General features: G+C 57.0%; 8 protein-coding genes across 8 annotated transcripts; 1 reads left to right on the top strand and 7 right to left on the bottom strand.

The window, feature by feature from the left end:
- Window positions 1-125: 125 nt before the first annotated feature.
- On the bottom strand, window positions 126-1,609 carry BO70DRAFT_362774 (transcription initiation factor TFIID subunit 11 family protein). Its single transcript, XM_025543399.1, has 2 exons — window positions 902-1,609; window positions 126-796 (listed from the first exon to the last, which is right to left on the bottom strand). The coding sequence occupies exons 1-2, from the start codon at window positions 1,405-1,407 to the stop codon at window positions 241-243; spliced, it is 1,062 nt and encodes a 353-aa protein (XP_025398630.1). The 5' UTR covers window positions 1,408-1,609; the 3' UTR covers window positions 126-240.
- Window positions 1,610-2,033: 424 nt separating this feature from the next.
- Window positions 2,034-3,582, bottom strand: BO70DRAFT_397088 (adenosylmethionine decarboxylase SPE2; the record flags this gene model as incomplete). Its single annotated transcript, XM_025546669.1, has 2 exons — window positions 2,034-3,409; window positions 3,462-3,582. The coding sequence occupies 2 exons, from the start codon at window positions 3,580-3,582 to the stop codon at window positions 2,034-2,036; spliced, it is 1,497 nt and encodes a 498-aa protein (XP_025398629.1).
- An 89-nt stretch (window positions 3,583-3,671) lies between these two features.
- Window positions 3,672-4,282, bottom strand: BO70DRAFT_51337 (uncharacterized protein). The gene is made up of 2 exons (XM_025548505.1): window positions 4,111-4,282; window positions 3,672-3,936 (listed from the first exon to the last, which is right to left on the bottom strand). Exons 1-2 carry the CDS (start codon window positions 4,152-4,154, stop codon window positions 3,741-3,743), a joined length of 240 nt encoding a protein of 79 aa, XP_025398628.1. The 5' UTR covers window positions 4,155-4,282; the 3' UTR covers window positions 3,672-3,740.
- Window positions 4,283-5,023: 741 nt separating this feature from the next.
- Window positions 5,024-6,815, bottom strand: BO70DRAFT_429812 (TATA-binding protein-associated factor TAF6). The gene is made up of 3 exons (XM_025548100.1): window positions 6,241-6,815; window positions 5,756-6,174; window positions 5,024-5,701 (listed from the first exon to the last, which is right to left on the bottom strand). Exons 1-3 carry the CDS (start codon window positions 6,608-6,610, stop codon window positions 5,153-5,155), a joined length of 1,338 nt encoding a protein of 445 aa, XP_025398627.1. The 5' UTR covers window positions 6,611-6,815; the 3' UTR covers window positions 5,024-5,152.
- A 590-nt stretch (window positions 6,816-7,405) lies between these two features.
- BO70DRAFT_429811 (putative meiosis-specific topoisomerase Spo11) lies at window positions 7,406-9,076 on the top strand (the record flags this gene model as incomplete). The annotated part of the gene is made up of 7 exons (XM_025548099.1): window positions 7,406-7,673; window positions 7,767-7,833; window positions 7,924-8,032; window positions 8,118-8,204; window positions 8,257-8,337; window positions 8,478-8,549; window positions 8,615-9,076. 7 exons carry the CDS (start codon window positions 7,406-7,408, stop codon window positions 9,074-9,076), a joined length of 1,146 nt encoding a protein of 381 aa, XP_025398626.1.
- Window positions 9,077-9,122: 46 nt separating this feature from the next.
- On the bottom strand, window positions 9,123-9,397 carry BO70DRAFT_362770 (uncharacterized protein; the record flags this gene model as incomplete). The annotated part of the gene is made up of 1 exon (XM_025543398.1): window positions 9,123-9,397. The coding sequence occupies exon 1, from the start codon at window positions 9,350-9,352 to the stop codon at window positions 9,125-9,127; it is 228 nt and encodes a 75-aa protein (XP_025398625.1). The 5' UTR covers window positions 9,353-9,397.
- A 54-nt stretch (window positions 9,398-9,451) lies between these two features.
- Window positions 9,452-10,261, bottom strand: BO70DRAFT_316233 (E2 ubiquitin-conjugating protein UBC7). The gene is made up of 2 exons (XM_025540342.1): window positions 9,999-10,261; window positions 9,452-9,841 (listed from the first exon to the last, which is right to left on the bottom strand). Exons 1-2 carry the CDS (start codon window positions 10,243-10,245, stop codon window positions 9,588-9,590), a joined length of 501 nt encoding a protein of 166 aa, XP_025398624.1. The 5' UTR covers window positions 10,246-10,261; the 3' UTR covers window positions 9,452-9,587.
- Window positions 10,262-10,641: 380 nt separating this feature from the next.
- Window positions 10,642-12,645, bottom strand: BO70DRAFT_362768 (scramblase family protein). The gene is made up of 2 exons (XM_025543397.1): window positions 12,044-12,645; window positions 10,642-11,986 (listed from the first exon to the last, which is right to left on the bottom strand). The coding sequence occupies exons 1-2, from the start codon at window positions 12,569-12,571 to the stop codon at window positions 10,955-10,957; spliced, it is 1,560 nt and encodes a 519-aa protein (XP_025398623.1). The 5' UTR covers window positions 12,572-12,645; the 3' UTR covers window positions 10,642-10,954.
- Between the last annotated feature and the right edge of the window lie 260 nt (window positions 12,646-12,905).

The following is a 12,905-nucleotide window of genomic DNA, read 5'->3' as shown; positions in this document are numbered from 1 at the left end:
AGGGGCGACGCTGGATTGCGCCATGCCGAACCCTATGATGCCATGCGAGATGCAGTGAGGAACCGCCAGGCACGGCTTCGCCCCCGGCTAATTATAGGCCGAAGCGCCAGCTTCGCTTCATTTCATTTCATTTCATTGCATTGCATTGATTAACTATTAACAGCAGCTTATCTGCGACAACTGACTGACCTGTCACCTCGGCCTCATGCAATCAATAATCATCTCAGCACATCATCCAGATCAGCGGAAGATCCGCCGCCCGCCGACACTGCCAGCCGTCCATGTCACCGACCCTCGCACCCCCAGGTTGCCCATACTAAGACCTGAGAATCCGACGCCGCCCCCTTCGCCGTCCCGCTTGTACCGTCGCAGCGCCTCCCGCAGGTGCGAGGGCAGCAGTTGGCCGCGGTGGGGATTTGGCGGCAGCTTGGCATTGGCATTGGCATTGGCATTGGCCTCTTTTCTTGGCGCAGGAAGGGGGTGGGATGCCGATGCCGATGCCGATGCCAATGAGGAGGAGGATGAGGATGGGTTGTTCGCCTGCTCGGCCTCCAACGCGGCCATTGCCGCCTGGTCATGAGCCAGCGCCCATTCGGCCTGCACCGTCCGCGCCTTCTCGATGATCTCGCCCGCAAACACCTTCGTAAACCCATTGATCGTCGTGACCACACTGGCCGGCACCGACTGCGAGAGGGCATGATTGACAATCCTCCGCAGCGTCTCCTTCCGTAACTTGGCTCGCTTGAACAGATCATACCGTTCGGACTGTAGAGGATTAAACGCGTCGACCAGTAACCTACCCATCCCCATCACCACCACACCAGTTAGCAGTTTGCACCCCACACCATACCCCATCCCACATCAAAAGGTAAGAAAAGAAGGAAGGGAAAATCCCACATACGCAAGATTCTTCTTCTCCGCCTCCGTATCCGTCGTCCCTTCCTCCCTCCCCAACAGTTCCCCCTCATCATCAAAATCTTCATCCTCATCCGCATCCTCTCCGCCCGCACCACCACCACCACCACCAACACCAACACCACTCCCTGCCGTCCCAGCCCTCATGGACATGCCCTCCGCATCCACAGACCCCGAACGATCCATCCCCGCCCGCAGACTTTCTTCCCGCTCGCGCTCCTTCTCCGCCTTACTCTTCCGGCCGCGCTTCTTGCCCTTGGTCAGAAACACCCCGTCCGCGCTGGTGCCGCCCAGGCTGCCCGTGAAGCTGCCCGTCACGCTGCCGGCGTCGCTGAACGTGCGGGAGTCGAGGTCCATCGTGCTCGGGAAGGAGGTCTGGCGCAGGGGGTGCATGCGGGCGCGTTTCGGGTTCGTGCCCAGTGGTTGCGAGGAGGTGGAGGAGATGGAGGGGCGTTTGAGAGGGTTGGTCGGCGGTGGGGGTGGGGAGGACATTGTGATGGTTTGGTGGGTGTGTAGATGAGTTGAGGTCGTGGCTGATGGTTGAGAATTGCTGGCTCGGCGCGGACAGAACTGGACCGACCGGAGTAAGGGAACGGTTGCAATGCGCCAGTCAAAGCGGTCGCTGGGATTGTCGCGAGGCGATCGAGTTGAGGTGGGGAGGTGGGAGATGCAGAAGAAGCAGAAGCAAGACGAAGATGACGAGAGAACGAGAGAACGAGAGAACGAGAGAACAAAGACCGCGCCGGCTTATCGGTGGTACCGCCCCATCCGGCAGGTCTGCCGAGTGGCCGACCTTCCTTGACTAGTGCCGCCCGTCAGGGTCACCGCCCAACTGCTTATTTCTACTTCATTCTACCCTACGATTTACTCGGGAGGTGCTAGCAATGCTGGAAACCAATCTGGTTGCTGTAATTCATAGCAGATGCTAGGCACGCAGGCGGTGCAAATGAATGTCTCCACGAATACCACGAATACCACGAATCACCAAGCTCAATCGCTGGAAGCAGAAGCACAAAGCACAAAGCACAGAAAACAACCCGGAAATTGCAACCCATCAACGTGTCTCATTCTCCCATGTCCTCCGATCGTCACACAAAGGACCGACGGACGTGTTCGCGCTAGATGCGCTCTTCTCCGAGCCGAGGGGCCCCCCCTTTCCAGTCAAGTCGTTCGTAGTAGCGGAACACAAGGTCATATCCGTCCAAGTCGTGCACGATCCGATCCACCCGCCGGTACCCCTCCACGTTCTCCATCCGGGTGCGACGCGCCGCCTGTCGCTCCAGGTACTTGACCTCCTTGATGGTGTCCCAGTCGCCGTCCGTGGAAGTCACCTCGGGCTTGGCCTCGAACAGCGTGATGGTGAAGCGGCCGGGCTTGAAGATGTTGACCACCTGCTGCACGATCTCCGCCGTGGTCTGGCCGTTCTGCGAGTGCGGCACGTTGGTCTCGAAAGAGGCGTACGAGCACTGCGGCTCCGGCGTCACATGCACCGTGAAGTAGTGAGTCCCGGTGGTCTGGTCCGGCGTGGGGATCACTCCGTTGGCAGAGAAGCCGCAGGGGGTGAACAGATACGCGTCGATCCGAGACTCGGGAAACTTCGACTTGGGGTAGACGTCGGAAAGTCCGCACGACTCCGACACCACCGTTCCCAGGGCGTGGCCCTCGGTGGTCAGTTCCGAAGGCAGGATCCGGCTGCCGTTGGACGAGACATCGTCCATGTCGGAGTTGTTGCTGAACACATCCACATGGTCATCCTCGGACTCGAAGTTGCGGTAACGCTTCTCGGCAACGGCAGTCGCATGCTCGAGGTAAAACTGCTTGGCGTTCTCTTCCTCCAAGTCGGTCATCAAGACCTCCAAAGTCTCGTCCTGGTCTTCGCCCTTCGGGCGGACGGCGTGTTCGGGCACCTGGAGTACCTTGGTTTCGGTCACCGGGTCCTCGGCCTCCTCCCTGGGACTGGACGGCGGAGTGAGCAGGGTGTTGGGCTCGGTCAGGTACAGGTACCAATGCTCGCCGTTCATCTTCCCAATCATGTAGGCACTGCCGTTGAGGAACAGCCGGTCCATGTTGCGAACCTCGTCCCGCCAGCTGCGGTGGGGACCGCGCTGGCGATCGGGGAAGAGGAAGTTCTTGCGGCTGTAGAACACGCGGTACGGGGCAGCGGCGACGGAAATGCCGCGCGAGGCGGGCGCGGTCGCCCTCGGGAAGCCACCGAACAGGGCAGCAATCTCGAGGATACGCGGAAGCCCAGAGAGCAGGGTGGTCGTGCCGCAGGTCTTGAGGATCAGCTTGTGAGGCCAGACGAACATGCTAGACTCAGACAGGAGGTACGCGTCCACGTCCTCGGACGAGACAATCGAGAGCACCTGGCAGTTGACAAGGTCCAGCATATCCTTCCAGATCTCCTCGGGCACGGCCTTCAGACCGAGAGGGCCGGCAGATCCCAAGCTCTGGGCGGAAGGCGCAAACCAAACCTCCAAAAGCTTCTCGGGTCCTGTTCCCCGTCAGAATTGTCCACGTCTCTCAGAGCATACCGATGCACATACCTTCGAAAGCGTTGGTGGAGTCCAGGTCCTGGGTCGCCTCATGGTTGATCGTCAGGGACGGGGTCCCCATAAAAGAGGACGGCGACGTGGTGTAATTCTTGGGGATTCCAATGTAAACCATCTTGGCGGGTTTGCAACGTAGCGGGGAATCGGTAAAGCCGATGGATCAAGTAAGAACAGCGCGTCTGAATCGTCGACCTTAGACCAGAGAGCCTAGGAAGCACTATCTGCTGCCCAGACGAACAGGGGGGGCTGTGTCCGTCTGAGAGAGTAGGCCCTTTATCTAGTGTGGAATTGGCACTCAGCCAAAGAGGATAGTTCGGTAGGAGCCTGAAGGGCTGCTAGGGAGGGCGGAAGGAGAGGGAGAGGAGGAAAAAGCCTCTGGAAAAGGGAATGGTGGCTATCGGCTGGTGACCCTCGCTCTGAAGATACCGATACCGGCAAAAGTATCGGGTCTAGCAGACGAGAGAATCTGCTGGGTTGGATTTAGGAGATGGGGAGGAAGGTTGTGCGACTGGAAAAAAGAGGTGGGGTTTAGTCGCGTTATCGAGGCCTGAGGGGGGGGAGGGGGGGAAAGCGGGTTAGCGATGCGCCGCACCACAGCAATCCGCCAGAAGGGAGGGAGGGAGGGGGAAGATAAACCACGTACTTCGCAGGCTTAGACAGGTACCGCAGAAGATCCTTTGGGTTCATGGAAGGCAGAACACAGATCGAGCTTATAGCAGCACGGTATCGCGAGACGCCACGGCACTGGACATCTGCGAGGCGAATTCGAGGGGCTGGACGACCACGACGCGAGGAACCAGCAGGGAGGAGCGGGGTGAGATGGCTCTGAGGCAAAGACACCACCACGAAGCGAATCCCCGACAAGTGTCAAGAGGGAAGAATAAATCGGATGGAGAAACGGCAGACGAACGTGGGGGGGTGAAAGAAGTTGTCACGGACACAGGATGCTTGAGCGATTATTATTGCTGGTCGGTGTGTGGGCCCGAAAAAAGTTCGTGGGGCGCCAAAGGCCAATCTGGGTTCTGGGTTGGGCTGCGGTGGCAGCGCAGATTCTGATCTCAGTCACGGCAGGGAAACGGCCAGGGACATGCAGGTCGGGTCGGCCAGGGATCTCGGTAATCGACGCAGGAACGGGTTGGTCTTCCTGGGTTGGACACTAGACTAAGTACTTCCCTCAGTCCTCAGTCCAGAGGGATGGGATGAGATTGACTGGACTGATTTGACTGACTGACGGACTGACTGACTGACGGGGGGAAGGAATGATCCGGCAGGCAAAATCCACGAAAAAAGCCGGGTTTAGTCCCAAGGGGGCAAGCGGTCGTACAAGCCGTCACATCGCAGTGGTTACCTAAGCCGGTGACGTCGTGGCGCAGGCCCAGAAGGGGACAGAAGGAAAGCCGGTCGCACGAAGCTATACGTTGTATACTCCCCGACTCATATGATATCTGATGATATACCCATGTACCTATGCTCCGATAGCAAACACCGCTCCAAGCCAGCAGACAGGAAGACTTGAAAATTAAAAATTTAAAAAAAAAAAAAAAAAAAAACACCCCCCCCTTCCATCCATCCATCCCAAACGCCGTTCGGTCCGGTCCGTCCATGCTTGCTTTCCACCGCCATTTTAAACTCTGTATATGTGCACCTCACCTTGCAAATTTAGAAAATCCTCCCTGCAGCCAGATTCAGCACCCCACTATCGCACGCGCCATGTCGACCTCCCCCGCGTCACTGATCTTGCTCGCCAGGAAGTCGCCCACTTGGCTGCTCAGCCGCTCGCGTAGATCCTCCGTCACCACGCCGCCGTGTCCGTTGGCAAGCGCCGTCTGTCCCTCCCGCAGCGTGGCCAGGACCCCCAGCAGCACGGTGAGCACCTTTTCTGCCTCCGGCCGCCGCGAGCTGTCGTCCGCCAGCCCGTCCTTGAGCAGGTTGCCATAGGTCGGCAGATTCGGGAGGATCAGCACCCGCACCCCCTCCGCGCCGCCCACCGCATGCAGTCCGATCACGGCCCCGTAATGCGCCCCAAAGGGCTTGGACGGGTCCAGGAAGGTCTTCAGGCAGGACCGGGCCAGGCGTGGTTTGAGCGTGTGCGACGAATTGGAGTATTTCTTGGCAATGAGGCCCAGAAGCGACGCCGCCAGGTCGCGCAGGGCCACTTGCTCGGACAACTCAGCGTTGCCACCCAGCTGCCGACCGATCAGGCAGGTCAGAATGGGCGGGACCAGTGAGGCAATCTGCTGGGGTCAGTCGAGGGTCGTCGTCATACGGCATGTGAAGGCGGAACTCACGTAGGGGTCCACGTAAAGGGACTGGTTCTGCACCAGAGCCTCGGCCATGTGCATCACCTGGGTCAGGACGAAGATGTCCTTCATCCCGTGGGTCACCTTCTCAGAGATGAACTGGACGAAGTACGGCACCAGCTGGTGGAGACCGGGGTCCTCTCGTAGACTGGCGTAGCCGGAGGTCCGGTATTCCTCGCTGGAATCGTCCAGGAAGGCGTTGCAGACTTTCTCGAAGTAGAGCTGCAGCTCCTTGGACAGCACATGCTTGACCAGGGGCTTCACGGACACATTTCCTCCGCCACTCATGGCGGCCAGGGTGGAGCTGGAGTTGGGCCCCTTGGACATCAACTCCAGGTTTCTCGAGTCGGCGGCGGTGGGATTCTGGGGGATGGACGGCTGTACGCCTTCAACGGCGAGCCAGTGTGCTGGATCGAGTCAGCACCGTCAGCCTTCCATGGTGATTAATCTTCCGGGCTGCTGGGCCGACATACCTGTGAAAGCGATCTCCCGAGGCACCCTGGGCAGCGGCGCATTTATCAACTTCTCGAAATCCACCTCCTCGTCCTCCACGTAGAACAGCGGCTGCCCGGGCCCGAGGGATGCCTCGCCGAAGCGCAGCGGTCTGGTAGCTTCGTATCCATAGAGCGGCTCGACATCCAACACCCGCAGCGCCTGCGCTATATCTTGTGTCGTTAGGAGGGTGCGTCGACTGTGGCGCATGAATTTGAGGGCTTCTTCGAGGACCTGGGCGATGCGGTACTCGACGTCGCGGGCCAGGTTTTCGGTGACATCGTTGTTGAGGTTGACGATGCCGACCGATTCGGCGACGTCGCGAATGTTGTCGGGGTTCCAGACCGACATGGTGGTTGTCGTGGTTGATGCCAGAGGGCGGAGGTGGGATTCAGGTGGAAGGTGGAGTTGCGGCGATGAGTATGCGGGGTTTTCCCTGAGTTGGTGACGAGAAGAATATCAGGGTCAGGATAGGGGTCAGTTGGGAGAGAGCGAGCTCATTCTGGTGGGTGGACAGTTTCCCAGACAGTTGGAGCTGGGAGTAACACCAGCCGATATGCGACGCGGAACGGGGGGAGAGAGAGAGGGAGAGAGAGAGAGCTTCGGAGCTGGAGGCGGAGAAAAACTACCGCCGGGGAGGGGAGGGCCCCGCAAAGGCCGACAACATGGATGCATTCACATTGATCGATAGCCTGCAGGTGCCTAGTTAGGTCTTGGCTACTTAATGTTTGTCTATTGATGGGTGGGTGATTGCTTCTTTAGCGAGAAGGGATCCCATTGTTGTCTCTTTTGGCATGGCTGCCTGAGCTCTAAGGCTGCGGTTTCTATACTTCATTCCACCAGGATATCCTGTTTCTCCTGATCTAATTGATATGGTTTTATTCCACCTCTTGAATAGGCATACAGTACACGAATACCTCATCCTCTCTAGTGGATATGTTACTATTCACTGTATTATCTCCCAAGCCGGATCTTTCTGGGGGAGAAGATGCACTCCTTCACTTTACCCATCAACCCAGAAACACCTCAGGCCAGCAAAGCGCAGACTGCATCATTCTCGCATCTCAACCCAGACTCAATCTCCTCTCCTCTCCTCTCCTCTCCTTACTTCCCATTTCACCCACTTCCCCAACAACATCATCAACAATGACTTCGACCCATCGAGAACCACCCCCCCATCCTCAAATCCAAGCCTACATCCACGAAACCCTCTCCACGGCCCTCGACGAGCTCTCCTCCCCAGATGGTCAACCTTGCATAACGCTGAAGCAACGAGCCAAAAAGACCTCCTCCCTGTTCATCAACCCGAAAACCAAGGCCCTCGAAGCCAAGACTACTGAGAGAGAATCCCGCTCCACCACCACCACCACCTACACATGGCCTGGGGCTGATGTCACTGAGGCGTGGAAGTTCAGTATGGGATCTGGCTTACTAGCTTTCTTGCTACCTTCCTACATACCTACTGTCTGCCTACCTGTCTGAACGTGTTGATCTAACACTCTCGCAGCCGTTGCCTTCCGGGTCCTAGCCGCCATCGCGGAGGCATTTTCTGCGGGCTTGATGGTTTCTAAACGGTATTCAGTAGCATGATTCATCACTGCTACACCTTCCAATCCATTTTATTCTACACTCAGAGACGTTCTGCCGGGACTAACACTCAAAAGTGATATCTACTACAGCGACCCCGCCTGTTTCGGGTCCCAGCGAGTCGTCGACACCCTGGTAGATGACTTCGCGCACACGATGGGCGTGGACAGGGCTGCGTTATACGTGGTATGTACTGTCTCATACGCATCCCATCTCCCAAATATCCAACCATCCGAGTTCAGTCAATTAACTAACCACGGATTCCGCACAGGAAGCAGCAGCAAAGGGTCTCGTCGTGGGATGGTACCAGCTCACCACCACCCGGCACGAAGTCATCGATGCGCGGTTTTCTAGCCAGGTAGGTCGGCTTTTTTGCATTGTGCCGACTACCCTGGGCTAAAAGTGTGCAGGATACTCTGGTACCTAGGGTACAAGACATCGAGAGCATCGATCTCACGGATGTGGAGTGGGTGTTGGTTTTGGAGAAAGAGGTATGTATTATCATACTATCCTTTACCATCTTATACTATATCATGAATCCCTACCCAACCCAATCCAACCCAATCCCCCCCCCCCCCCCCCCTTCTCCACAGGAGTATACCTATATACCTATATATATCTTACAAAACAGGCTATATACCGCCGCCTCGCAAGCAACAACTACCACAACACCTCCGCAGCCGGAAAGGGGATCCTGATCACCGTAAGCCCTACCCTCAATACCTCAATAAAATCAACACCACCATCAACATCAACCCACTATCACAGGGAAAAGGCTACCCCGACCTCTCCACCCGCGCCTTCGTCCGCAAACTCCTCGACAGCCCCACCGCCAAACCACCCCGCTTCTACGCCCTCGTCGACAGCGACCCCGACGGCATGTCCATCATGTCAACATACAAGTACGGCTCTGTGGCCTTTTCCCACGAGAACCGCAATCTCAATCTCCCCGCTCTGCAGTGGCTGGGGGTGCGGACGTCGGATGTCGTTGCCGGGGCGAGTCGTTTGGATCATGGTGGTGTGCTGAGTCTGACGCAGCGGGACAGGAAGAAGGTCGTTGCTATGTTGGCCAAGCACCCTGTCTGGGCGGCTGATGGGCCGGAGCCGGAGTGGCGGGCCGAGTTGCAGGTGATGCTGATGTTGAATGTCAAGGCGGAGATTGAGGTGTTGTATGAGGGGGAGGGGGAGGGGTTGGTGGGGTGGTTGGATAGGAGATTGGTGTCTCTGTGAGTGAGTAGTAAAGCTGTGTAGTGTGGCCTTTGTCTTTAAAGGTCCTGTTTATTGATATACCTCTTCTGGCTGAAAGAAAGAAAGAATGAATGAATGAGTGGGGAAGTATCTATGTAGGTCGAAAGGAGACGTGAACTTGATGCCTAGCGCGTCTTCATCTTCATCTAGCAAAGGGACGACTTCCGTCCGGGCTCTGTTCACAGAATGAATACAAAAGAAGAAAAGGAAGGAAGAAAAGAAGAATAATGAATCGACCGCACCGCACCGCAACGCCATACCAAGCATCCAATGCATCCAAACAAGCTATGCCCTATGCCCCATGCCCCATTCCCCATGCCACATTCTCCCCTCCCCATCCCCATCGCCCACCCCACACTACTATAGACACAGGTCAGGCAGACAGGCCAACGCACGCACAAACACATATATACACAACCCCTCGCCCCACCCCCTCAGAAGAAAGATAGGTATAAACAGACACCCTGACAGCTCACAGCTCACAGCTCACAGCTCACAGCCCCAACCCCTTGCGCACCTCATCGCGGACCTTCCGCTCATACTCGCTCCTCCGCTCGCGCCACATCTTCGCGGCCTCGACGTTGGCGGGGCTCTCGTCGTTCGGCTCGGCCAGCATGCTCATCACGGAGATGAGGATTTTCTCGACGCTCTGGATGGGGGACCAGCGTTCCGAGGCGTGTTCGTAGTGGTTGGGGTCGTCGCCGGGGGGGTGCAGGATCGAGATGCAGACTGTTCCATTGGGGTAGACTATCATCATCATCATTCATTGTTAGCGTTTCATTCTTGGTCTTGGTCTTTCTTTTCTTTTCTCACATCCAGACGAAAACGAGTCAGGAAAGAAATAATAGCGCTGCAAAGCAAAGCAACACAAAGTAAAGGGAGTAAGGAGTAAGTAAATAAATACCATTAGGATGCCACACCCCACCCCCCACGAACTTCATAGTCGGCGGGCTGAGCGGATAATCCTTGGGGAACTTCAACTCGGCCGCAAAGATGCCGCCCTCGAAGGGCGTGCCCTCGGGCCCCTGGATCAGCGCTTCCCAATGGAACATATCATCTTCGGTGACGGGGCCCGCCGTGATGCCCTCGGGGGGGTTGGTCGAGAGGTTTTTGTATTCGTGGAAGAGGCGTTTTTGCGCGACGGTGGACATGGTGGTGGTGGTGGTGGTGGGGGGGGGGGGGGGGGGTTGGATGGGATGGGATTGGACTGGATTTCAGGTGGATATATGGGGTAGGTAGATGGGGAGATGGATGAGTGTGGGAGAGAGGAAGGATAGAGTGTTGGTGTACTGTACTGGAGTGGGTGAGTGGGTGGGTTGGTGGGTGTCTCGATTAGATAAAGAGGGATCGGAGGTGCGGAGATTCGGTCGAGTAGTGAGTGGAGAGGGGATGCAGGGGGGGAGTGGTAGTTAGTACCTGACGGTGGTAAAAGATGAGATTTCTTTCGGGGGAAGAGGCGAAAGAGTGGCAAGGAAGGGAATGGAGAGACGAAGAGGGAATAAGGGAATAATGAATCATTTTGAATGGGTTGCCACCTGAAAGAAAAGGCCGACGGTTGAGGCCGGCACGTATCGCTGCCTCAGGCAGCTGCTATCGTCATGGTTCTCATGGTTCTTCGAGTTCCACCTCATAGGCTGAATGTGAAGGGGAAATCTGAAGCGATAATAGACTGCCTATATAGTACATAAAGAGGGAAGGCTCGTAGACCCCCCAAGCAGCTCCTATACATCCTTAGACGGTATCTATACTAGGGCATTGTGAACCATCCCTGCCTGCATGATTGACAATCGGTCCGTCAAGTCTTACGAACAAGCGGCAACTCCCGTTAGTTATATGCAGACCGCGTAATCCTACAAGTCACTAGAAGAAGTCATAGTCATCTCCATCCCCTTCGTCATCTGCCCACGGGTCCTCTTCAAAAGCAGATGGATCCTCCGCCCCATCCCCCCAGACCTCCGTATCCTTAGGATTGCTCCCAAACTCTGACGGCTCCCCGTCCTTCTGATCAGGCTTGCTTGCTCCCTGTCCCCGAGACATGGCCTCATATCCGGCCATTGTTCCAGCACCCGCTGCAGCAGCGCCTGCGCCATCCGCCATTCCACCGGCAGCTCCAGCCCGGCCAACTGCCCCTGCGCCGGCTTCTCCCACCGCGCCCGCCGCGCCCGCCTCGCCAGCGGCAGCGCCCCCGGCTGCCTCGCCGCCGAAGCCAGGGATCCACATAGGCATGAACCCGAAGCCACCCGCGCCGCTATGGCGACTGAAGTAGTCGAAATCGATGCTCACCGCGGTCGCCAGCATCACGGCACGTTGGTCCAGGGTCATCCCCAGCTCAGCCTTCTTGTCGAGGAACTGTTCGCTGGGGGCGGCAGAGTCCATCCGCAGGGCATAGACACCCGTGTCGGTGAAAAATTCGCGCGCAAACCCAACAAAATTGCGATTGACGGAGCCGATCAGCTGGTTTTCGGCAGAGCGTAGGGAAAAGTCCCAGGATAGGAATGGCTCATCCACGTATGCGAACTGGTGGTATTCGCCAAGGTTTTGGCCGTCCTCGGATGTCTGGACCAGCTGCATCTGCTGCGCATTGGACAGGCCTGTTCGATCAAGAGGTAGTTTCTGGGTGTTCATGTCGGTCGCGGGGTTGGGCGAGTGGTGGTATGTGAACATGTTGTATTTGCGACGCAGCGGGGCCCATTGCTGCTGGGTTTCTCCGATGACCCGCATGTCGTCAAATCCCAATGATGAGACCCGGGCGTTTGAGCCACCTGCCGACGGAACAAGGGTGCCAGCAGAGTTGGTTTGGAGAGCGGTCGACGAGGAACGGGCACCTGTCGCCACATCAAGAGGGTCGTACACTCGGATGCGGGAGTTGATCCATGAGAACGGACGGTGAAACTGGACAGTCAGTCAGTCAGTATCTTGGGCAAAGCAATCAAGCCCGCACGTACTTACCCGAAGCACTTCATTCTCATGCTTGTCGAACACATGCGTTACGAAGCTGCGGTGTGTACGGAACCACTGCCGCGCCATCATATTGCCCATCCCCTTCTCCTGCTCCGCCATGTAGCCGATATGGTTGCCGTTGGCATCCATGATCACATATTTGTTGGCCTGTTCGAAGCCGATCATCACATTCATAAGCTCCAGCTGCCGCTGCACCACCAGCCCCGAGTTTGCCAGGATCCCCGTGGCGGGATGGGTCTCTTTTATGACGCCATGAGGGTCTTCGGGGATGTGGACTGGGGCGAGAAGCGTGTTCTGGGAGGGGTCGTATTGGGGGTTGGGGGCATCGGAAGGTGTGTCTGGGGCGTGAGGTGCGGGTTGCTGTGAGGGCGTGGCATCTTTTCTGATGGGCGCTGGTCTCCGAATGGAGTTCCGGGGGCCACGAGGACTGGAACGTCCTCTGAATGAGCTGGCGAGAGCTCGGCCTGGGACGCGAAGGCTCCGCGCGGGCGATGTTCGGAGTGTCAGACTCCACATATCCAGGCTGTACGGCCAGTCCTGTATGGCTAGTGGAGGAAGAAGACGGTAGCAACGATGCGGGGAGGTTGAAGAGGGGAAGAAAGCGTTCGTAGAATGGATGGATGGATCTTCTTTAATGACGAAGTTGCGGGTGGCGGACTTAGCGGCGATAAGGCCGTCGGGTGCGCTGCTCATGGCTGGCACCACTCTGTAGTTATTCAATGGCGAATTACACAATGGGTGGTACTCTGCTTTAAGTTGCTCGATAATGTTCAATCTGGAGGCGGCAATATGTCTGTATTATAGGCTCCAATCAACATGACCCCCAAGCCAACTAACGAGTAGGTACACT

Source organism: Aspergillus heteromorphus, assembly GCF_003184545.1.
Source record: "Aspergillus heteromorphus CBS 117.55 chromosome Unknown BO70scaffold_15, whole genome shotgun sequence".
Lineage (NCBI taxonomy): Eukaryota > Fungi > Ascomycota > Eurotiomycetes > Eurotiales > Aspergillaceae > Aspergillus > Aspergillus heteromorphus.
The sequence above is the reverse complement of the archived record's forward strand: the minus strand, read 5'-3'. Positions and strand labels throughout refer to the sequence as shown.

Coding starts and splice junctions, on each gene's coding strand:
- BO70DRAFT_362774 (XM_025543399.1), bottom strand. CDS start 1,407: ATGTCCTCCCCACCCCCACCGCCGACCAACCCTCTCAAACGCCCCTCC. Junction 797..901: donor GCGGAGAAGAAGAATCTTGC/GTATGTGGGATT, acceptor GGGGATGGGTAG/GTTACTGGTCGACGCGTTTA.
- BO70DRAFT_51337 (XM_025548505.1), bottom strand. CDS start 4,154: ATGAACCCAAAGGATCTTCTGCGGTACCTGTCTAAGCCTGCGAA. Junction 3,937..4,110: donor TACCTGTCTAAGCCTGCGAA/GTACGTGGTTTA, acceptor AATCCAACCCAG/CAGATTCTCTCGTCTGCTAG.
- BO70DRAFT_429812 (XM_025548100.1), bottom strand. CDS start 6,610: ATGTCGGTCTGGAACCCCGACAACATTCGCGACGTCGCCGAATCGGTC. Junction 6,175..6,240: donor TCGGGAGATCGCTTTCACAG/GTATGTCGGCCC, acceptor GACTCGATCCAG/CACACTGGCTCGCCGTTGAA. Junction 5,702..5,755: donor CCCTTTACGTGGACCCCTAC/GTGAGTTCCGCC, acceptor TGACCCCAGCAG/ATTGCCTCACTGGTCCCGCC.
- BO70DRAFT_316233 (XM_025540342.1), bottom strand. CDS start 10,245: ATGTCCACCGTCGCGCAAAAACGCCTCTTCCACGAATACAAAAACCTC. Junction 9,842..9,998: donor TGGGGTGTGGCATCCTAATG/GTATTTATTTAC, acceptor TGATGATGATAG/TCTACCCCAATGGAACAGTC.
- BO70DRAFT_362768 (XM_025543397.1), bottom strand. CDS start 12,571: ATGTGGAGTCTGACACTCCGAACATCGCCCGCGCGGAGCCTTCGCGTC. Junction 11,987..12,043: donor ATGAGAATGAAGTGCTTCGG/GTAAGTACGTGC, acceptor CTGACTGTCCAG/TTTCACCGTCCGTTCTCATG.